The sequence below is a fragment of the Neodiprion lecontei genome, chromosome 6 (genome assembly GCF_021901455.1).
Source record: "Neodiprion lecontei isolate iyNeoLeco1 chromosome 6, iyNeoLeco1.1, whole genome shotgun sequence".
Lineage (NCBI taxonomy): Eukaryota > Metazoa > Arthropoda > Insecta > Hymenoptera > Diprionidae > Neodiprion > Neodiprion lecontei.
Genome location: NC_060265.1, coordinates 2,064,891 through 2,080,531, shown reverse-complemented (window position 1 = coordinate 2,080,531; position 15,641 = coordinate 2,064,891). Strand labels below are relative to the sequence as shown.

At 39.1% G+C, this 15,641-nt stretch overlaps 1 protein-coding gene across 3 annotated transcripts in view; it reads left to right on the top strand.

The window, feature by feature from the left end:
• LOC107219547 (G1/S-specific cyclin-D2) overlaps positions 1 to 4,531 on the top strand; it is a 121,728-nt gene extending 117,197 nt beyond the window's left edge. For all 3 annotated transcript variants that reach the window (XM_046742730.1, XM_046742729.1, XM_015657799.2), the window contains 2 exons: positions 89 to 234; positions 1,386 to 4,531. In XM_046742730.1, the coding sequence (XP_046598686.1) occupies positions 89 to 234; positions 1,386 to 1,592 (353 nt within the window). In that variant the 3' untranslated portion in view covers positions 1,593 to 4,531. The remainder of the gene's footprint in view (positions 1 to 88; positions 235 to 1,385) is intronic.
• The last annotated feature ends 11,110 nt before the right edge of the window (positions 4,532 to 15,641 follow it).

Below are 15,641 nucleotides of genomic sequence, written 5' to 3'. Positions count from 1 at the left end.
AAGAAAGAAAAAAAGAAAGAAAGAAAGGCAATGTTATAAATGCACTTATGCACAAGCGAATGTGAAGAAATTTTCGCTTTTGTTGCAGAATACAAGTTCTCGATGTACACACCGAGCATGATTGCGGCAGCCAGCGTCGCGGCGGCTTTACACGGTCTTGACTGGACGCGTAAAAGCGGTTACGGTCTGCCCCGTCTTCTCGACGAGTTAACCCGCATCACCGCTATCGAACAGGTTTGTGTATATATATTTATACTTGTACTATATATATATATACGATACACGATACACATGTATGTTTAATGATATACTATGTGTGTGCCATAACCCATTGTTCTGCACCGCGGGTTTTTCGTCCTTTTTCTTTTCTTCCCCCGTTTCCTCTTCGTTTTTGAACATTTTACGCGTCATATCCTCGTTGCTCTTCTTCTTCTTCTTCTTCTTCTTCTTTTTTTCCGTCTTCTGCCTTTGGCTCACCACCTTTTCTCTCTACTTGTGCATCGTGATAGGCTGAGAGTGCCGTTTAAATGGTACGTTGTATACAATATACCTATGCATGCATGTATGTAAGACGTCGCTTTCGTTAGTTTGTTTTATTTCATTTCCTTTTGTTCGTCGCTCGACTTTGAAACGGCAAATGTGTTGCATATCATGCACGCGTATGTATTTATAAACGAGTATATGCAAGTACAGTTGCCATTCACAACTTTGACTCGAGCCCCTGCGGCCTGCAGGCTGTACGGGTAGACTTTTAGCAAAAAATCGGTACGGGATGTGAGAACAGGTGCCTGGCATATGTGTTACGCCCAAAGAGAGGAATGGAAAGAAACGAAGCAGCGAAATGTCGGCTGAAGGATGAAATGCGAAAGAGACACGATGTAACGCCGTATCGTCGCCAACCCTCTGCCATGCAACCTCGCACAGTCAGACAATATGATTCATCTTCGCGGCACACACACAATCATTCACGCATTATACTTTCGCACTCGCTGCAGATTTATAAATAAAGTCTCTCAATGGACTTGGCATGGGGTCTAGGGGCCGATTCACAGCTATCGGGGTAACATCGCGCCATCTGTCAAGGAACGGGAAACTCTGCCGATTTCTTTGCTCATTTTTTGTTCTCTTGAAAGATTTTTCTCCTTTTTACTCGTGCAAAGTCTTGTTTCACTTTTACTCTCATACGTCTGCTATTTTACACACGTGATGCAGCCGAGATAATGCAGTCGGTATTCATTCATAAACAAGTTTGGTTTCACAGCTCCTTCCCCGTCCCCCCCACACACACACACACACATACTTTTGCAACTATTTGGATCTTTAATTATGATGTAATACTCTCGAACGTTCGATTGAATAATTTCTGTTCTCCATTGCCATTGCAGGATTATCTGCAGGGATGTCTCGTGCAGATAGAAGAGATGGTGTCGTCCCAGGCACAAGGAACCGGGGGACATACGTCCGTGACTTCCGGAAGCGTAGTTGGGGGGCCTCCGCAGAGGCCGGTGGGGGACCAGAACACGGGTCAGGAAAAAATTCTTGAATATGGGAAAGCGGGAACGCCGACCGACGTGAGGGACGTTCATTTCTAGGCCATGACGGCCCGAAGACGGCGACAAATTGATATGTAAAGCATGAATGATAGAGAGGAAATTATGGACGAAAAACAGTGAAGTGAGTAACACAATTGGCCTCTGCCGGAGAAAAGGGGACAAGTGAGGGAAGGAAGAGGAGGAGGACAAGATTCGTTGCTTGCACGAATTGTAGCACTCGATACATTTCTCGGTTTTAAAAAACTGGAACACTGCGGAATCCGACGGTTGCTTTATTATATCATACACAAGACGCCGTTTTGCACGTATCATTCTATGTATATACATACGTCATAGTTCTCTAGCGATAGAGACCGAGTTGGAGTTCGCCTAGTTTGAAAAGTGAGGAAATTGTTCAATTTTCTTTTTTTCCCTCCCCTCCCCCCCCACCCCCAAAGAATGAGAAAGTACGCAAGAAATGTAAAATAAAGTTAGAATTATGAGAAGATTTAAATAAAAAAGAAAAATTTAAATTAACATAATTGAAGGGAATAGAAAAAGAACGCAATCAAATTGAATAAATAGATGAACGAGTAATTCAGGCACAAAAATCAGCAGGTATATTGTATGATACGTATTCCCGGATTTGCAACAAAAACGCGCATGATGGCGAATGTAGGTAAAAATTTAATTAATGCATTTTATTATACGCCAGAGAGTCACGGTCAAAGTAGGAGAAGCAAACATAGTGGATAAAGCAACCGGAGAATAATAATTGATGATTGTAAAAAAAGAACCCTTTTCTAGACCATATTGGAGTTAGTGTGGTCAAGATGTATGATATCAGTGTACGACTTTAATAATTAGGGATTCGTGTATTGAAAAAAGTACGAATGGAACAGTATCGTAGCTTTACATACATGTGCATACCTATACACCTATTATATGCACCACTGTTATTGCAACTTTTTTTCGGTTTTTTTTTTCTTATTTGTATAGCGCGAGAAGTCGCGAAGGGTCGTAGGGTCGGGGGGGGGGGGGGGGGGGAGGGGTAGGCGTGCTGGGGGAAGGCAATTCAATACGCTTTTTACGCATTATTACTAAGGAAACTTAATTTTTAACTGATAAATCAATACTACTGTTACGTTATAGTGAGTTTCGAACGAGAAAGAATGATTGAAGAAGATAAAAAACATTACAAAAACAATAAAAAATTGAAGGTGAAAATAAAAAATTATACGCATGCACATTTGCATACATACACACATATACGCACACACACAAACTAATACACATTATACACACTAAATTAACTAGAAACTAAACGATTCAAAAAATAAATATAGTCATATCGAGTCATATATAGCGTCTGTACATACGAGTTATGAAAAAAATAAAAAAAAAAAAAAGAAAATGAATAAAAACAACGAATAGGTAGTTTTATATTAATGTATTATTATCAATATTTACTCACGAGTAATACTTTATTCTATTTTATTTTCTTTTTTTTTCGTTCCCTTTCTTTTCTTAAATTATGACCTGAAGCGTTATAGGTCGAAACTCTTTTTTTAAACTCTGTTTCGGAAAGAACATTAATATTATTATTATTATTATTATTTTGTATATGATTTAAAAAAAAAATGAAATTTTACATTTTACTATCACACGTTTATATAATATATTTGGAAAAAACGAAATTAAGAATGAAACAAAAGCAAATAAAAATTTACAAAACAAAAAAAAAAAAAATAAATAAATAAAACCAATTAATCTTACGTTAAATTTTGATATCACGTCGTGTATATAGGCAGTCGAGTAAAGTGTAAAAGATCGGGTAGCATTAAGGCCAGCCTATTAGTATGTAAAAACTAATAATTACAAGTTTTTGAAATTACGTTAGCTGTGTTGGTAGATTAGCGAGTAGGTGAGTGAGTAGGAGGGTAAGGAAATGTGCAAATGAGTCAAAAGGTAGGTAATTGAATGAGTAAGTGAAGTTCAGTCTGAAATAAGCTTGAGATAAGCGGACAATAAGCGTTAAGTGTGCAAGTGTTGTTAAGCTAGAGTTACAACTATATATATGGTATATATTTACCTAGAAGTAGAAAAGAAAATGGAAGAAAAACAAAAAGAGAAATGGTTAAGTAAAACTGGAGAAAGCGTTGGAAAGAAAAGACTGCTGTTTATGCGTTGCGTGGGTCACTGACGTGGAATGAATGAATTTTCAGAGTGTTGGGTATCAAAAAATCAATTGAGTGAATGAGATAACTAGTAAGGAAGTAGGAAAGAATGAAATGGAAATACGGAGAGGTGGCAGTACTTAATGAATCAATTGCAAGCCTATGCTAGAAGTAGCACACATATACAGCACTAAGTAAAAGCCACTCTCGCTCCACATATTATGTATAACTAGTTTAGCAGGGGCACTACCTTGTTTACTGTCGCAACCAAATGTAGTACAACCTATAAATATTTTGTTAGAATACGTGCGATTACAACAAATAGAATAAAAATATTTAGATTCGAAAAGAACGAATAACTCGAAGGACAGGATAAACGATTGTGGAATTCGATTATATCATCTTTCCATCGAGTGAGCATTGGATAGTAGTGTAGTATATATTTTTCTTATCTGTGTCCAACTATCCTAGTTACTATGTATTATATCTCTCCGACTATTTCTGATACCACTGTCAATTTTTTTCTGCCGATACCTTTTACTGCACTATTACATACTACACAATTTTATTACCTCCGCCGATTCTCCTACTGCTATCACTACATCATATAACAATGCTACTACTAATTGTAAGCTATTACTATTACGCTTTAAGTACAGTAATACATTATAGACGAACTACTACTACTCATAATAAGCAAATATCCCCTATAAAATATAATGAAAGAAAGAGGGTTAGATAGAGGAAATACGAAAAAAAAAAAAAAAGAAAACTGTTACGAGACCATCTGTAAAATTGAACTTCCCACGCTGCTGTTTCCCAGTGCCTTAGTTAGCTTTAGAATATACAATACAATAAATGAAGTTGCTCCTCTTCTTAAGAATGGCACAAACTATCAATGGATGGGGTTCGCGGTTTTTTTTTTTTTTTTTGTTTTCATCGTAACGGACATATATTTGTGAAATTGAGAATCGCGTTGGGTGAAAAGGGTGAGAGGGTAAAGAGTCGCTTCGCCCGAAAAAAAAAATGAGACTGCCAAACAAGTAATGTTAGGAATGTGTTCGTGTTGTGTGTACTTCTAGCCTATACATGTGTACATATATGTATGTATACTAAGAATAATAATAATATAGCTGCTAAACTGTAATTTTGCGTGAGCACCCGTGCCTTAACTAAATCTCTGCACTTTGATTGTAACTATTTTATTTTTAATTTGAAAAAAATTAATTTTTTCATTTTCATTTCCCTTTTTCTACGCCTTTATGTGGCCCGAACTTGATGTGTATATACATACATACACAAATGTAAAAATGCATACGCATGCGCGTGCGTGGGGAATACTACTAGAATGAAAAAATAAAAAATTGAACGCCGCGCACATGCGTGCATACATTTATATATCTAAACACGCATATACCCTATTTTATGCGTTTGTGCATATGTATATTACTATATTGTTTATCTAATATTAATATTACTATTACCACTAAGTTTATTTACTATTAATAATAATTGAATTATTATTTGTGGAAACGCGGTTTGTAGTCATTGATACAATGGCAACGTAAGTGATGCATTTGCTGGGTAAACGTACATACATAACATACATATAATGTAATGCATAAACAGATACAATATAAATATAGATAAGTTGTACTTGTTGCTTTCGTTCGGTATATGATTGATTTCTTTTCTTTTTTTTCCTTCGTACTGCTACGTAATTTTTTTTATTCGTCCTCTCTTGTAGGGACTGGCACTTTGAATATACCTTGAAATCGCGCTCCGTAGCGAACAACTTGAACTTTGGAAGCATCTAAGATCAATAGATTTATTAACATTGCTTATTGTTAGTATGATCCTATTATGAAAATGTATAACATTTACATAATACCTATTCAAGCCCCCACATATTTTAATTTAATATTATTACATAGCATTGATTTATGGTAAAATGTAAGCTATGGTAGAAGGGAATGATCGCGTGAACGGTAATAACTAATGTTGTTAATCTTATTTACAAATAGAATGTGTGAAAGGACGTATATAGAACAGTAAGGTGTTGACGATTGCAGATTTTCTTTCTATCGTAGATAACATAGTCTAATTATCGTAAGAAATGAAACATTTTACTGCCAGTCATTTTAATGCAACAGTTTAGATCTAAGAACTTATTTACAAGAAATAACAAACACACAATACGGATTTTTTGTGTATTACATACTTTTTCCGTTTTCCGTGATTATTCAATTACACAGTTTAACAGGAATTAAAGCGGCAATAGCTGGACCACTGATATACCTCAGATCACACACATACAAATGATTCCCTTTATTGACTATAGTTTTAGCCCTCGAAATCATACATGCGTCAATTTTTATTCTAGAATGTAATTACTATAATTTGAACAATAATTTCAACTTATGCTATGTGTAAATGTCACCTTTGTACATATCTTGTTGCGTTGCATGACGCAAGAGAATCGATTCGAAATAAAGTATTTGTATTTTATACAAGATATGACTGTTACATTTTTAGAGGCTTGGCCTAAATGTATATGTGGAGTTCCCGCAAAAATTACATATACATACCGTCTCCCTGTTTTCTGGATGAAACTTTGGAGCGACTGACCAATCCGTTTCGCGTTTTTCGATTTTACCAACAAGTGAGAGACATTTGATATTTTTCGATTAACGTTGATGTATAAACAGTCTGTTATTTGTTGCTGAATACAAGTGGAACAGATGTGCCATTTTACCTGGGTGTATGCAGCTCCATCCAAATATGGGTTAACGCGATCAGTAGTCAATAAATAATAATCTTGTATATTCGGGGTGAAGAAAATTTCGCCTCGTAACATGAATTGGTCTGTCTCCGACTATCTGCCCACTAGTTGAACTCTGAGAAGATTCACAGGTGGCACTTGAAGTGTCGTGGGAACAACTGAAAAAATGCGACAAATCTACAAGTATTTTTGAAATTTTTTGGCGGTTGCTATGTCCGCAGTGAGGTGAGACTATGGACGATGAATTCCTCTCAAAAAATAAAAGCAATATAGTGATTAGAAATATCGATTTCAGCAGTTTTAAGAGTTCACCAAAACGAATTTATTTCAAGATCGCGAAAATTTTCGCCAAAAATGCAAAGGGTTACTTTTTTTTCGTTTTTGGAGCCGAAAATTTTCGGTCTCACATTCGATTTGAATGACCTTCTCCTGACTGATTGGATCACCAGGAACTTAGAAAACACAGCGAAAAGAACGTGGGATCAACAGGAGAGAAGTTACGACGGAAAAAGCACCTGCTGAAAAATGTCGAAATTACTGGTTCTCGTTTTTTGGCTGTAACTTTTGATGCGTTGATCGCAGCGTATTGGGACTGCGCCCAATCGATTTCTCTCGCAAAATTACATCCGATCAGTGCTACAATTAATTGATTCCAGCACTTTTGAAAATCGCGAAAATTTTGGCCAAAAATACAAAGGGGGTAGCCTTCCTTTTTTTTTAACCAAAAAATTTTTCGTCTCGGAATTGATTTAAATGACCCTTTCCCGACCAATCGGACCCCCAGGAACTCAGAAAACGCAGCGAATATAGCGTGGGATTAACAGGAGAGAAGTTACGACCGAAAAAACACCTGCTGAAAAATGTCGAAATTACTGGTTCTCGTTTTTTGGCTGTAACTTTTGATGCGTTGATCGCAGCGTATTGGGACTGCGCCCAATGGATTTCTCTCGCAAAATTACGTCGGAATAGTGCCTGAAAGAATTGATTCCAGCACTTTTCAAAATCGCGAAAATTTTCGCTAAAAATACAAAGGGGTTAGCCTTCCTTTTTTTTTTACCAAAAAATTTTTCGTCCCGGAATTGATTTAAATGACCCTTTCCCGACCAATTGGACCCCCAGGAACTCAGAAAATGCCGCGGAAATAGCGTGGGATTAACAGGAGAGAAGTTACGACCGAAAAAACACCTGCTGAAAAATGTCGAAATTACTGGTTCTCGTTTTTTGGCTGTAACTTTTGATGCGTTGATCGCAGCGTATTGGGACTGCGCCCAATCGATTTCTCTCGCAAAATTACGTCGGAATAGTGCCTGAAAGAATTGATTCCAGCACTTTTCAAAATCGCGAAAATTTTCGACAAAAATACAAAGGGGTTAGCCTTCCTTTTTTTTTCACCAAAAAATTTTTCGTCTCGGAATTGATTTAAATGACCCTTTCCCGACCAATCAGACCCCCAGGAACTCAGAAAACGCAGCGAAAATAGCGTGGGATTAACAGGAGAGAAGTTACGACCGAAAAAACACCTGCTGAAAAATGTCGAAATTACTGGTTCTCGTTTTTTGGCTGTAACTTTTGATGCGTTGATCGCAGCGTATTGGGACTGCGCCCAATGGATTTCTCTCGCAAAATTACGTCGGAATAGTGCCTGAAAGAATTGATTCCAGCACTTTTCAAAATCGCGAAAATTTTCGCCAAAAATACAAAGGGGTTACCCTTCCTTTTTTTTTAACCAAAAAATTTTTCGTCTCGGAATTGATTTAGATGACCCTTTCCCGACCAATCGGACCCCCAGGAACTCAGAAAACGCAGCGAAAATAGCGTGGGATTAACAGGAGAGAAGTTACGACCGAAAAAACACCTGCTGAAAAATGTCGAAATTACTGGTTCTCGTTTTTTGGCTGTAACTTTTGATGCGTTGATCGCAGCGTATTGGGACTGCGCCCAATGGATTTCTCTCGCAAAATTACGTCGGAATAGTGCCTGAAAGAATTGATTCCAGCACTTTTCAAAATCGCGAAAATTTTCGCTAAAAATACAAAGGGGTTAGCCTTCCTTTTTTTTTTACCAAAAAATTTTTCGTCCCGGAATTGATTTAAATGACCCTTTCCCGACCAATTGGACCCCCAGGAACTCAGAAAATGCCGCGGAAATAGCGTGGGATTAACAGGAGGGAAGTTACGACCGAAAAAACACCTGCTGAAAAATGTCGAAATTACTGGTTCTCGTTTTTTGGCTGTAACTTTTGATGCGTTGATCGCAGCGTATTGGGACTGCGCCCAATGGATTTCTCTCGCAAAATTACGTCGGAATAGTGCCTGAAAGAATTGATTCCAGCACTTTTCAAAATCGCGAAAATTTTCGCCAAAAATACAAAGGGGTTAGCCTTCCTTCTTTTTTCACCAAAAAATTTTTCGTCTCGGAATTGATCTAAATGACCCTTTCCCGACCAATCGGACCCCCAGGAACTCAGAAAACGCAGCGAAAATAGCGTGGGATTAACAGGAGAGAAGTTACGACCGAAAAAACACCTGCTGAAAAATGTCGAAATTACTGGTTCTCGTTTTTTGGCTGTAACTTTTGATGCGTTGATCGCAGCGTATTGGGACTGCGCCCAATCGATTTCTCTCGCAAAATTACGTCGGAATAGTGCCTGAAAGAATTGATTCCAGCACTTTTCAAAATCGCGAAAATTTTCGCCAAAAATACAAAGGGGTTAGCCTTCCTTTTTTTTTCACCAAAAAATTTTTCGTCTCGGAATTGATTTAAATGACCCTTTCCCGACCAATCGGACCCCCAGGAACTCAGAAAACGCAGCAAAAATAGCGTGGGATTAACAGGAGAGAAGTTACGACCGAAAAACGCCTGCTGAAAAATGTCGAAATTACTGGTTCTCGTTTTTTGGCTGTAACTTTTGATGCGTTGATCGCAGCGTATTGGGACTGCGCCCAATCGTTTTCTCTCGCAAAATTACGTCGGAATAGTGCCTGAAAGAATTGATTCCAGCACTTTTCAAAATCGCGAAAATTTTGGCCAAAAATACAAAGGGGGTAGCCTTCCTTTTTTTTTAACCAAAAAATTTTTCGTCTCGGAATTGATTTAAATGACCCTTTCCCGACCAATCGGACCCCCAGGAACTCAGAAAACGCAGCGAAAATAGCGTGGGATTAACAGGAGAGAAGTTACGACCGAAAAAACACCTGCTGAAAAATGTCGAAATTACTGGTTCTCGTTTTTTGGCTGTAACTTTTGATGCGTTGATCGCAGCGTATTGGGACTGCGCCCAATGGATTTCTCTCGCAAAATTACGTCGGAATAGTGCCTGAAAGAATTGATTCCAGCACTTTTCAAAATCGCGAAAATTTTCGCTAAAAATACAAAGGGGTTAGCCTTCCTTTTTTTTTTACCAAAAAATTTTTCGTCCCGGAATTGATTTAAATGACCCTTTCCCGACCAATCGGACCCCCAGGAACTCAGAAAATGCCGCGGAAATAGCGTGGGATTAACAGGAGAGAAGTTACGACCGAAAAAACACCTGCTGAAAAATGTCGAAATTACTGGTTCTCGTTTTTTGGCTGTAACTTTTGATGCGTTGATCGCAGCGTATTGGGACTGCGCCCAATGGATTTCTCTCGCAAAATTACGTCGGAATAGTGCCTGAAAGAATTGATTCCAGCACTTTTCAAAATCGCGAAAATTTTCGCCAAAAATACAAAGGGGTTAGCCTTCCTTCTTTTTTCACCAAAAAATTTTTCGTCTCGGAATTGATCTAAATGACCCTTTCCCGACCAATCGGACCCCCAGGAACTCAGAAAACGCAGCGAAAATAGCGTGGGATTAACAGGAGAGAAGTTACGACCGAAAAAACACCTGCTGAAAAATGTCGAAATTACTGGTTCTCGTTTTTTGGCTGTAACTTTTGATGCGTTGATCGCAGCGTATTGGGACTGCGCCCAATCGATTTCTCTCGCAAAATTACGTCGGAATAGTGCCTGAAAGAATTGATTCCAGCACTTTTCAAAATCGCGAAAATTTTCGCCAAAAATAAAAAGGGGTTAGCCTTCCTTTTTTTTTCACCAAAAAATTTTTCGTCTCGGAATTGATTTAAATGACCCTTTCCCGACCAATCGGACCCCCAGGAACTCAGAAAACGCAGCAAAAATAGCGTGGGATTAACAGGAGAGAAGTTACGACTGAAAAACGCCTGCTGAAAAATGTCGAAATTACTGGTTCTCGTTTTTTGGCTGTAACTTTTGATGCGTTGATCGCAGCGTATTGGGACTGCGCCCAATCGTTTTCTCTCGCAAAATTACGTCGGAATAGTGCCTGAAAGAATTGATTCCAGCACTTTTCAAAATCGCGAAAATTTTGGCCAAAAATACAAAGGGGGTAGCCTTCCTTTTTTTTTAACCAAAAAATTTTTCGTCTCGGAATTGATTTAAATGACCCTTTCCCGACCAATCGGACCCCCAGGAACTCAGAAAACGCAGCGAAAATAGCGTGGGATTAACAGGAGAGAAGTTACGACCGAAAAAACACCTGCTGAAAAATGTCGAAATTACTGGTTCTCGTTTTTTGGCTGTAACTTTTGATGCGTTGATCGCAGCGTATTGGGACTGCGCCCAATGGATTTCTCTCGCAAAATTACGTCGGAATAGTGCCTGAAAGAATTGATTCCAGCACTTTTCAAAATCGCGAAAATTTTCGCTAAAAATACAAAGGGGTTAGCCTTCCTTTTTTTTTTACCAAAAAATTTTTCGTCCCGGAATTGATTTGAATGACCCTTTCCCGACCAATTGGACCCCCAGGAACTCAGAAAATGCCGCGGAAATAGCGTGGGATTAACAGGAGAGAAGTTACGACCGAAAAAACACCTGCTGAAAAATGTCGAAATTACTGGTTCTCGTTTTTTGGCTGTAACTTTTGATGCGTTGATCGCAGCGTATTGGGACTGCGCCCAATGGATTTCTCTCGCAAAATTACGTCGGAATAGTGCCTGAAAGAATTGATTCCAGCACTTTTCAAAATCGCGAAAATTTTCGCCAAAAATACAAAGGGGTTAGCCTCCCTTCTTTTTTTCACCAAAAAATTTTTCGTCTCGGAATTGATTTAAATGACCCTTTCCCGACCAATTGGACCCCCAGGAACTCAGAAAATGCCGCGGAAATAGCGTGGGATTAACAGGAGAGAAGTTACGACCGAAAAAACACCTGCTGAAAAATGTCGAAATTACTGGTTCTCGTTTTTTGGCTGTAACTTTTGATGCGTTGATCGCAGCGTATTGGGACTGCGCCCAATGGATTTCTCTCGCAAAATTACTTAGGAATAGTGCCTGAAAGAATTGATTCCAGCACTTTTCAAAATCGCGAAAATTTTCGCCAAAAATACAAAGGGGTTAACCTTCCTTTTTTTTTCACCAAAAAATTTTTCGTCTCGGAATTGATTTAAATGACCCTTTCCCGACCAATTGGACCCCCAGGAACTCAGAAAATGCCGCGGAAATAGCGTGGGATTAACAGGAGAGAAGTTACGACCGAAAAAACACCTGCTGAAAAATGTCGAAATTACTGGTTCTCGTTTTTTGGCTGTAACTTTTGATGCGTTGATCGCAGCGTATTGGGACTGCGCCCAATCGTTTTCTCTCGCAAAATTACGTCGGAATAGTGCCTGAAAGAATTGATTCCAGCACATTTCAAAATCGCGAAAATTTTCGCCAAAAATACAAAGGGGTTAACCTTCCTTTTTTTTTCACCAAAAAATTTTTCGTCTCGGAATTGATTTAAATGACCCTTTCCCGACCAATTGGACCCCCAGGAACTCAGAAAATGCCGCGGAAATAGCGTGGGATTAACAGGAGAGAAGTTACGACCGAAAAAACACCTGCTGAAAAATGTCGAAATTACTGGTTCTCGTTTTTTGGCTGTAACTTTTGATGCGTTGATCGCAGCGTATTGGGACTGCGCCCAATGGATTTCTCTCGCAAAATTACTTAGGAATAGTGCCTGAAAGAATTGATTCCAGCACTTTTCAAAATCGCGAAAATTTTCGCCAAAAATACAAAGGGGTTAACCTTCCTTTTTTTTTCACCAAAAAATTTTTCGTCCCGGAATTGATTTCAATGACCCTTTCCCGACCAATCGGACCCCCAGGAACTCAGAAAACGCAGCGAAAATAGCGTGGGATTAACAGGAGAGAAGTTACGACCGAAAAAACACCTGCTGAAAAATGTCGAAATTACTGGTTCTCGTTTTTTGGCTGTAACTTTTGATGCGTTGATCGCAGCGTATTGGGACTGCGCCCAATCGATTTCTCTTGCAAAATTACGTCGGAATAGTGCCTGAAAGAATTGATTTCAGCACTTTTCAAAATCGCGAAAATTTTCGCCAAAAATACAAAGGGGTTAGCCTTCCTTTTTTTTTCACCAAAAAATTTTTCGTCTCGGAATTGATCTAAATGACCCTTTCCCGACCAATCGGACCCCCAGGAACTCAGAAAACGCAGCGAAAATAGCGTGGGATTAACAGGAGAGAAGTTACGACCGAAAAAACACCTGCTGAAAAATGTCGAAATTACTGGTTCTCGTTTTTTGGCTGTAACTTTTGATGCGTTGATCGCAGCGTATTGGGACTGCGCCCAATGGATTTCTCTCGCAAAATTACTTAGGAATAGTGCCTGAAAGAATTGATTCCAGCACTTTTCAAAATCGCGAAAATTTTCGCCAAAAATACAAAGGGGTTAGCCTTCCTTTTTTTTTCACCAAAAAATTTTTCGTTTCGGAATGGATTTAAATGACCCTTTCCCGACCAATTGGACCCCCAGGAACTCAGAAAATGCCGCGGAAATAGCGTGGGATTAACAGGAGAGAAGTTACGACCGAAAAAACACCTGCTGAAAAATGTCGAAATTACTGGTTCTCGTTTTTTGGCTGTAACTTTTGATGCGTTGATCGCAGCGTATTGGGACTGCGCCCAATGGATTTCTCTCGCAAAATTACGTCGGAATAGTGCCTGAAAGAATTGATTCCAGCACATTTCAAAATCGCGAAAATTTTCGCCAAAAATACAAAGGGGCTAACCTTCCTTTTTTTTTCACCAAAAAATTTTTCGTCTCGGAATTGATTTAAATGACCCTTTCCCGACCAATTGGACCCCCAGGAACTCAGAAAATGCCGCGGAAATAGCGTGGGATTAACAGGAGAGAAGTTACGACCGAAAAAACACCTGCTGAAAAATGTCGAAATTACTGGTTCTCGTTTTTTGGCTGTAACTTGTGATGCGTTGATCGCAGCGTATTGGGACTGCGCCCAATGGATTTCTCTCGCAAAATTACGTCGGAATAGTGCCTGAAAGAATTGATTCCAGCACTTTTCAAAATCGCGAAAATTTTCGCTAAAAATACAAAGGGGTTAGCCTTCCTTTTTTTTTTACCAAAAAATATTTCGTCCCGGAATTGATTTCAATGACCCTTTCCCGACCAATCGGACCCCCAGGAACTCGGAAAACGCAGCGAAAATAGCGTGGGATTAACAGGAGAGAAGTTACGACCGAAAAAACACCTGCTGAAAAATGTCGAAATTACTGGTTCTCGTTTTTTGGCTGTAACTTTTGATGCGTTGATCGCAGCGTATTGGGACTGCGCCCAATCGATTTCTCTCGCAAAATTACGTCGGAATAGTGCCTGAAAGAATTGATTTCAGCACTTTTCAAAATCGCGAAAATTTTCGCCAAAAATACAAAGGGGTTAGCCTTCCTTCTTTTTTCACCAAAAAATTTTTCGTCTCGGAATTGATCTAAATGACCCTTTCCCGACCAATCGGACCCCCAGGAACTCAGAAAACGCAGCGAAAATAGCGTGGGATTAACAGGAGAGAAGTTACGACCGAAAAAACACCTGCTGAAAAATGTCGAAATTACTGGTTCTCGTTTTTTGGCTGTAACTTTTGATGCGTTGATCGCAGCGTATTGGGACTGCGCCCAATCGATTTCTCTCGCAAAATTACGTCGGAATAGTGCCTGAAAGAATTGATTCCAGCACTTTTCAAAATCGCGAAAATTTTCGCCAAAAATACAAAGGGGTTAGCCTTCCTTTTTTTTTTACCAAAAAATTTTTCGTCTCGGAATTGAATCGTATAACTCTTACCCGACCAATTGGACCCCCAGGAACTCAGAAAATGCAGCGAAAATAGCGTGGGATTAACAGGAGAGAAGTTACGACCGAAACAACACCTGCTGAAAAATGTCGAAATTACTGGTTCTCGTTTTTTGGCTGTAACTTTTGATGCGTTGATCGCAGCGTATTGGGACTGCGCCCAATGGATTTCTCTCGCAAAATTACGTCGGAATAGTGCCTGAAAGAATTGATTCCAGCACTTTTCAAAATCGCGAAAATTTTCGCTAAAAATACAAAGGGGTTAGCCTTCCTTTTTTTTTTACCAAAAAATTTTTCGTCCCGGAATTGATTTAAATGACCCTTTCCCGACCAATCGGACCCCCAGGAACTCAGAAAACGCAGCGAAAATAGCGTGGGATTAACAGGAGAGAAGTTACGACCGAAAAAACACCTGCTGAAAAATGTCGAAATTACTGGTTCTCGTTTTTTGGCTGTAACTTTTGATGCGTTGATCGCAGCGTATTGGGACTGCGCCCAATCGATTTCTCTCGCAAAATTACGTCGGAATAGTGCCTGAAAGAATTGATTCCAGCACTTTTCAAAATCGCGAAAATTTTCGCCAAAAATACAAAGGGGTTAGCCTTCCTTTTTTTTTTACCAAAAAATTTTTCGTCTCGGAATTGAATCGTATAACTCTTACCCGACCAATTGGACCCCCAGGAACTCAGAAAATGCAGCGAAAATAGCGTGGGATTAACAGGAGAGAAGTTACGACCGAAACAACACCTGCTGAAAAATGTCGAAATTACTGGTTCTCGTTTTTTGGCTGTAACTTTTGATGCGTTGATCGCAGCGTATTGGGACTGCGCCCAATGGATTTCTCTCGCAAAATTACGTCGGAATAGTGCCTGAAAGAATTGATTCCAGCACTTTTCAAAATCGCGAAAATTTTTACCAAAAATGCAAAGGGGTTATCTCACACTTTTTATTTTCCCTATTTTCGATTTACAAAACATTCTATCACACACCCCACTCAAAGGACCTCAT